Genomic DNA, 8868 nt, shown 5'->3' with positions numbered 1-8868 from the left:
GGTGGTGCACCTAGGTAGCTGGTGGTGCACATAGGTAGAGGTGGTAGGTTGGCAGGTAAATCATGGACATATAGGTAGCTGGTGGTGCACCTAGGTAGCTGGTGGTGCACATAGGTAGAGGTGGTAGGTTGGCAGGTAAATCATGGACATATAGGTAGCTGGTGGTGCACCTAGGTAGCTGGTGGTGCACATAGGTAGAGGTGGTAGGTTGGCAGGTAAATCATGGACATATAGGTAGCTGGTGGTGCGCATAGGTAGAGGTGGTAGGTTTACAGGTAAATCATAGACATATAGGTAGCTGGTGGTGCGCATAGGTAGAGGTGGTAGGTTGACAGGTAAATCATAGACATATAGGTAGCTGGTGGTGCGCATAGGTAGAGGTGGTAGGTTGGCAGGTAAATCATGGACATATAGGTAGCTGGTGGTGCGCATAGGTAGAGGTGGTAGGTTGGCAGGTAAATCATGGACATATAGGTAGCTGGTGGTTGGTGCGCACAGGTAGAGGGGTCATGTGTTATATAGGTGATATAGTTTCGTTTCGGTTCGTGCTGCGGTGAAGCTTGAAGGCAACGTCAGACTTGTCTCTGTGTCTCGTGCGATGTAAGCCGTTGACGATAGAGATCACAGAAAAGCCAACACTTTTTTATGGTAACAGATGAGATGATATTTTATTCTACTCAGAGACTACTGATGCAGACTAGTGTAGTACTGCCTGCGAAAACTGTAAACTTTGTAAGAACTGGTAAACTTCGTAAGAACCTCGTAAGAACTAGTAAAACTTGTCACCACTGCCCGCGCGTCGTGCGCGGTGTCAACCTGCGCCCACGCTTGTCGTGCGCGGACTCAACCTTTTTCTGTTCTGCCTAAGCTACTTTATACTCCCCCAAATAAATCAGCCCCTCCCCATGCCTGACCATTGGTCAGACACTTGATTTCTTCTGTTTGTTGATTCGTTAACTAAATTATTTCTACATGGTACACTATGACGTAGTTATGGTGTACTGGACTGTGCTGCCATGATGGCGACAAGTGGGAATCTACTAAACTAAAAGATATCTATTTCTTTGGTGTAATGACCTCGCAAAGCCCCATATATAGACTGGGACTACGTGAGATGCTTCTAAACTCGATCGTCACGAACGTATCACATGTGGTCAACACGCACGCTTGCCGCGTATTCCTGGCCTGCGCGCGACCAACCCGTGCTAACCTTACGTAATGAAATGCTGCTAATACGCGCCGCGCGGTCAACGTTCGCTGCTGCCTAGCTATATACTGATACTAAGTCATTGCTAATTTCAGTTCTACTTGCTCGCTACTGCTGTAATATTATTTAATTATGCGCTCGCGCGTAGCGCAAATATCTACACATATGTTGCCAACGAACACCACGTATCTTCTCAAACCAACTCTACTCTCTACCTTCTAATAATTCTAAACTACAGTAACACTGTTACACATGTGGGGAGTGTAGAGGAAGAAGGGCATATGTGAGCCTTTCGGCAACGTAAGCTAGCAACAGGGCGGTGGCAGAGAAGAGATGGTGTGAAATACGGGGGAGGTAGGGTGGGGTAGGTAGAACATCGGAGGTAAGCTACGTGACTGTGGTGGTGGCAGTGTGACGGGGGAGGTAGGGTGGGGTAGGTAGAACATCGGAGGTAAGCTACGTGACTGGTGGTGGCAGTGTGGGGATCATAAAGGTTGAATAACCAGATTTGAGCCATGTGGCAAGGTAAGCTAGCTACTGACTAAACTCGACGTTTTGCATTGACGTTCGTGCGCGCGCCGCGGCATGAGTTAAAGCTTTGACGCGTCTGTTACTTGCTTTCAGATCGATCACATTCAGCTGATGATGGACAGCGAGACGGGCCGATCGCGTGGATACGGGTTCGTCACTGTAAGTACGAACAAACTCCCTCTCAATCGCAGCTCTGCACCTCTGAATCTCTGTATCACGCCGTATCTACTTGTCTCTCCCCATTCATGCGTGTCTGTACCTCCATCTTTTTGTATCACTATTTCTCTGTATCATGCAGTCTCTCCCTATCTCCCGGCATCTCTCCTTGCCTCTATCTTTCACCGCATCCCTGCGTCTCTCTGTGCCTTTATCTCTCCTTCTCTCACCGGATCTCTCCCTCTCTCGCCATATCTCCCTATCTTACCGCATCCATGCGTCTCTCTCCATACCTCTATCTCACCCGCTCGTCTCTCTCTCTCCTCTAGTTCCACAACGCGGAGGATGCTAAGAAGGCGATGGAGCAGCTGAATGGCTTTGAGCTGGCGGGCCGGCCGATGAAGGTCGGGCACGTCACCGAGCGATCGGACGCGTCCAGCGCCGCATCGTTCCTAGACAGCGACGAACTCGATCGCACGGGCATCGACCTCGGCACGACGGGGCGCCTACAGCTGATGGCCAAGCTCGCAGAAGGTAAGAGAGAGAGAGAGAGAGAGGAGGGGTGAGGAGAGCAGGAGGGAGGGGAGCGTGCAGGATGGGCATTTGGGATGGGGCGGAATCTTGTGATCTTTGTGTCGTAATTTCGAAGTAGCGTATAGTTTGATAATGTCAACTCCTTTACCGTTGCTACGGAGGAATAAAAACAGTTCACCGGTGTTGCAGCATTGTGTTTACGCTGTGTTGCGCCGGTGCTGCATCGCGCTGCTTGTTGTTGCATCGTGTAACCGGATTGTTGCGGGCTATGTTGCAGGCACGGGTCTACAGATTCCGGTAGCAGCCGCCAACGCCCTCAACATGAACCCGCTGGGAGGCATCGCCACCCTGCCCGGCGCCGCGCCACTAAACTTCGGCAACCTGCTCCATCCTCAGCCTCCGCAGCAGCAGCAGCAGCAGCAGCAGGTGCAGGCTGCGGCGCCGGCGATCGCCACGCCCTGCTTCATGCTCTCAAACATGTTCGATCCTGCCGTGTGAGTGTAATACGCAGGCGTAGAAATTAGTTTGAAAATTTACAGGCCAGCCGGGCCTGTAGGTAAGAGATATTACAGGCTCGCCAAACAAATTTTACAGTCTTAGTTCACAGTCGCCTCCCCGTCATTACTTGTGGCGTGTTATGTCGTTGCGTTACGTGACATCGTTTATCTGGTCACGTATTAGTGTAGCGTTGTATGTCACGTCGCTGCGTTACATGATTGTTACAACCTCTCATCATCGCATGTCTATCTCTCTAATTGTGTGTTACATCACCGCGTTACATGACCCTTGCGTTGACATGTCTCTCCCCTCTCTCCCGCCCGTGCAGAGAGTCGACGTCGGGACCTAACTGGGATGCTGAGATCCGGCAGGACATCGTGGACGAGTGCAACAAGCACGGTGGCATCGTTCACGTGTTCGTAGACAAGGGATCTCCACAGGGCAACGTCTACGTCAAGTGTCCAACGATACAGTCAGCCGCGAACTCCGTCAATTCCCTCCACGGGCGCTGGTTCGGAGGTAAGCAAGGGAGGAAGATAATAATGATGGAGAGAGAGGGAGGAGACAATGATATATATATATATATATACATATACATACGTACGTACGTACGTACTTTCGCACGCACGCACGCACGCACGCACGCACGCACGCACACATACATTCAGGGTTCGACACTAACGCTAGTCCGTTAGTCCGAGACTAGTAAAAAATCAGAAGGACTAGTAGATTCCCATAGCAGTTAGTCCGGCGGGACTAGCTATATTTTCCCCGTCCCTCACCGTCCCAATTTTTTCTCATCGATTTTACCGGCGGCAGCGTCTCTCATCCAAGATCCAAAGAGCTATATATAACTCGTCCCCATTAACAAGTTTTCCCTGTTAGACGCGCTAGTCCAAGTAGAGTAGACTCGCTCGACGCATATCCATGATAACGTTAATATAGCGAAGTCATTAAAGTTACACAGCTATATCTTTATTACTGTACTACCGGTATAGAAAAGCTTATCAACGCGGTGGCCGGAGGGCGCACTTGATTCGGTTGCCAGATAGTTTATCAGAAGAATACCCGGCTACAGTACACGTCCGTTGAGCGCTGTCGCTCTGCAGCACTTGTTTAACATTCATTTCACAAATAAATAGATAAATTACTAAACGAAGACAAATCTAGTCTCGCGTGTCGGTGTACGTATTACTACCGATTACTTCAGCGTGGAAATTATTAAACGAGTTTATTAAACGCATTCGAAAAATTGCGAGAAATCTGCTTTGACACAGTTTCGTCTCCGAGGCGTGTAGCAGGCGTGTGTGAATCGTAGACGACACGTGACTAATCGGCCTCGCTTTTCTCTCGCGCGCGCATAGGAAGAAGAAGAAGAGGAGCAGGAGTCGGGAGAGAGACACACACAGGGACAGGGACAGGGACCGGGGCAGTGATAGGAGGGACAGGGATCGTGACCGCGACGCAGACAGGAGCAGGAACCGAGGCGGCGGCGACAGACACGGGCGAGGCCGCGACAGCTTCCGCGGAGGAAGGAGGAGGTGTGGGAGACGCACGCGGCGCGCGAGGCGACGTCCTCGGTCTTTAATGTTGCAAAACTTTGCAGCTAAATGCATAGATGTACTGTGAGCTCGTCTATGTTGCAAAAATTCAATACAACTCATTTGTCTTGCTACTTTCATGACATTTCTTCTCAAAATCTAAACGAAATTACTTCTCTTACGAAAGTAGCACCACAGTGATGTTTACACATCCGGGACACAGCGGAGCGATTGGCTCGATTCATTAACAGTTCCTTTCTATGATTGGATTCTATTATTACGTTCTTGTTCTTTAACAGCCGTCGTCAAACCCGTGTAACTGCAAAGGCGGGCTTTGTTTGTTTACCAATATATAAACAGTGTTTTCTTGAGTGGCAGTTGTACAGAAAACCACCTCAGTAGAACAGACACCTGCAGGGTGCGAAATTAACGGGAGTCCGGAGTCAAATACTTCCTGATTTAATATCACACTTCCTGATTTGACATATGCAGGAGTCCGTGTGACTTCCTGAAAATTCTGCCATATTAACACGTTCAACGCGAAACACGAGTATACTCGTTCGAACCTGCAAAACGCACGGCCGCGAAACACAAATATACTCGTGGCCAAAAAAAAAAGAAAATTTGGAACGTTTACTATGTTCTCCTATAGATGGCATGGGCTGTACGCTTATAAATTCAACAGCGTCACTATACAAACCCCAGTAGTAGATGACATAATTTATACAATACTTTACTGTTGTTTGGAACGTTATTTTTGGGAGTTTTTGGGACTGAGGTAATGTTTTTCGTTCACCGGGCCAAAGGGCGTTTGACCTCCGGTTGTTGTAAAGTTGTTTTGATGTCTGGGAGTTGTATTTGATTTGATTGAACACGGGTGATTAATTACGGGTGTTGTTTTGATGTCTGAGAGTAAGTTTATATCTATATTATACTAGCGACTAATTATAAATAATTTTATAGCTAGTTAAACCTGCCAAAAACATTTTGTGTAATCAGTGATTAAGCGGGGAAAACGCGAAAATCTCAGCACAGGGCGGTAGGTGCATTGTTAAACATGCAGCGTTCAACGTGTTAACTAGTTCGTTCCAGAGCATGGCCTCACGGAATTACCGTATTTTTTCAGCTAATGTCCAAAGAAAATTGGGCAGACGTGCAACCGCATGAATCTTCAAAATAAGCACATGCGTTATTGTTAATATCTTTAATTTTGAACCTTAAACTGCGGACTCCATCTTTTTGAGAGAATCTCAATAATTGTTCCCTTGTTCAAAAGTTAATTTCTACCTCTGCACCTGTCTATAAAGGACTCTACGGGGGTTTCTCTTGACTGATGCTAACGTACAGGCAAGAGCGTATGTGCACTACATTCTGCACTGTATTGCGCTATCATTCCGTAGGCCTTGCACTGTATTGCATTGTCGGTTTCAGGTCGCGGAGTCCGCGCAGGAGGGGTGGCGACCACGACAGATTCCGCGGTAGAGACTCTGGCAGGTACGCGCTCTCTCTCTCCGTTTATCCGTCTGCCGGCCGATCCCATCTCCCCGTCTGATTCCTCCTTGTTGCTATGCGACAGTGGCCTCTAGTTTGACAACGATCGCACCACGTTTCCTCCCTGTCATTCCTAGTCCTTCATAATGCTTCCCCCAAGTTGGAAGAAATCCTGCATTCTTTCGTTTCCACCTCTGGTTGTCGCCGTGTCGTTTTTCGGCGCATCCTCTAGATTCCCATCTGAATGTTGCCTTCTGTTTAATTTTATTTAATTTTTAAAAGAAATCCTGCATTATTCGTTTCACCCTCGCATCCTGCTTGTCGCCGTGCCATTTTACGGTGTGTCATTTCGATTCCCGTTAGAAAGTTGCGTTCTATTTTCCAACGAAAAAATCTGAAATGTGTGGTGCGAGGCATGTCACAACCCTCGATGCGATCTCGGAAGTCCCATCTCTGTGACGTGCGGTGATGGCATGCATGTGAATGGTTAACCAGTCGTTTACTTTGTTGGCGCGTCTCGGCGACATTGAGCTGTGGATTGCTTGTGTGTGGGTGTTAGCGTTAACATAAGGCGGGGTTAACGTGTTGTTTGCTTTGCAGGCATGGCCGCAGTGACAGCAAGAGCCCAGGCAGGGGTGGGAAGGGTGACAATCTCCCCGGCTCGTTCAAAAGGTAAGTCTTCATTCTCGTAGCTTCGATTTCCGTACGGGCGTTCCTTGTTCGGCTCGCTGCGAGTGCGAGAGACACACAGAGAGGGAGAGAGACAGAGTGATAGTGAGAGAGAGACCGATAGTGTGAGAGAGAGACCGATAGTGTGAGAGAGAGAGCGATAGTGTGAGAGAGAGACCGATAGTGTGAGAGAGAGAGCGATAGTGTGAGAGAGAGAGTGATAGTGTGAGAGAGCGAGAGACCCTGGGCCCGAGAGAGAGAGAGATAGAGAGAGATTACGTACTGAGGCACATACTTTACGATCCTCACGACCCCTCACCTCCATCTCTTCCTCTTCTTTGCGCGGCAGGCGTGACGGCCCGGAGCTGACGCCGGAGGAGCGCGATCAGAGGACCGTGTTCTGCATGCAACTGGCGGGGAGATGCCGGGAACGCGACCTAGAGGAATTCTTCTCATCCGTCGGACAGGTGAGAGAAAAAATTACTCTAGCGGGAAAAAACCGATTAAGCAACGCGGGCGCGGTCGTAGATCGCCTCTCAACTCTCGGCTAAGCTCTGAGGAAATTTACTCGTCATTCTAAACGAGGGATGTCCACAGACTCCACACGCCCCTTCTTCGACCTTGAATGTCGCCTCGAGGTCGGTCCAGCCACACGAGTCTGTATGCATTTTACGCACGTGCATAATTTAGACTTTGCTCGACTTCGTTGTCGTGCACTGTGTTTAGAACGTCGTTTCGCAACGATGATTCGCCTCCCTGTCGGGTCATTCCCGTAGATGGGTGAATTACTACTCTGTTCACGATAGGCGAATCACTCTGTCATTGTTAATGAACTGGTTGCGCTTGTAGGGGAGTTATTAACGGTGAGACAGTACCTCGTTACTCCCCCTGTGGTGGTTGTTCGTCATCGTAATCACGCTTCGCCGCGCGTTTCAGGTGCGAGACGTGCGTCTGATCGTCGACAACAAGACGAGACGGTCGAAGGGAATCGCTTACATCGAGTTTGTCGACCCGGAGTCCGTGCCCCTGGTGAGTCCGCGGTGCCTCCGCCTTTGGGAGGCGATGGCGACGTTTGCTGAGCTCAGGAGCCTGTGAGCACATGAATCATTGTGACCGGCGCGAGTTTTAAATATCAGAGAGTTTCCGCACGACACTTATAAGTCACGACATTTTAGATTTACGGTTGTCACAATTATTTACGATCTCGTCATCTGGTAACTACTTACAATAGTTACTTATAGTAGTATGTTTCTTACAACTTATGACAACTTCTCCCATCCCCCGAGACTCGCGCAACTGAACGCCGTGAGCGTACGGCTGCTCTCTTGTTTAAACATCCTCGCGGGACTTCGCAGGCGATGGGGTTGAATGGACAGAAGCTTCTCGGAGTTCCAATCATCATCCAGCCGTCGCAGGCGGAGAAGAATCGTGCGGCTCAGTCGACGACGCCAGGCGTGGCGCAGCGCGGAAACGTGGGGCCCATGAAGCTCTACGTCGGCTCTCTACACTTCAACATCACAGAGGACATGCTCAAGGGCATATTCGAGCCGTTCGGCAAGGTGAGCTAGATGACTACGGTGGGATTTCGCTGTAAGGTTGACAGGTAAATCATGGACATATAGGTAGCTGGTGGTGCGCACAGGTAGAGGTGGTAGGTTGGCAGGTAAATCATGGACATATAGGTAGCTGGTGGTGCGCATAGGTAGAGGTGGTAGGTTGACAAGTAAATCATGGACATATAAGTAGCTGGTGGTGCGCACAGGTAGAGGTGGTAGGTTGGCAGGTAACATACATACATACATACATCAGTACATACATACATACAGTACATACATACATACATACATACATACATCCATACATACATCATACATACAGTAATACATACATACTACTACATACATAATACCATACATACCTACATACATACATACATACATACATACATGACATACATACATACATACATACATACATCCATCATACATACATACATACTACATATCTACCTACATACATACATATCATACATACTACATACATAATCATACATACATACATACATAACATACATCATACATAGCATACATACTACATACCACATACATCACATACATACATACATGGACATACATACATACCATACATACATACCATACATACATACGATACATACATACCACATACATATAAATACCGACTATAGTTATTCTATAGTATATTACTATAGTGTGGTGGCGT

At 48.3% G+C, this 8868-nt stretch overlaps 1 protein-coding gene across 1 annotated transcript in view; it reads left to right on the top strand.

Annotated features, from left to right (window-relative positions):
• The window catches only part of LOC106813183 (RNA-binding protein 39-like), a 26712-nt gene that overhangs the window by 9871 nt on the left and 7973 nt on the right, over positions 1-8868 (top strand). Inside the window, 6 exon segments of the mRNA XM_014817251.1 lie at positions 4291-4467; positions 5899-5961; positions 6559-6630; positions 6977-7094; positions 7564-7656; positions 7983-8186. Coding sequence (XP_014672737.1) covers positions 4291-4467; positions 5899-5961; positions 6559-6630; positions 6977-7094; positions 7564-7656; positions 7983-8186 — 727 coding nt within the window.

The sequence above is a fragment of the Priapulus caudatus genome, unplaced genomic scaffold, assembly GCF_000485595.1.
Source record: "Priapulus caudatus unplaced genomic scaffold, Priapulus_caudatus-5.0.1 Scaffold736, whole genome shotgun sequence".
Classification (NCBI taxonomy): domain Eukaryota; kingdom Metazoa; phylum Priapulida; class Priapulimorpha; order Priapulimorphida; family Priapulidae; genus Priapulus; species Priapulus caudatus.
Note: the sequence above shows the minus strand (reverse complement) of the source record. Positions and strands in the feature narration are given on the sequence as shown.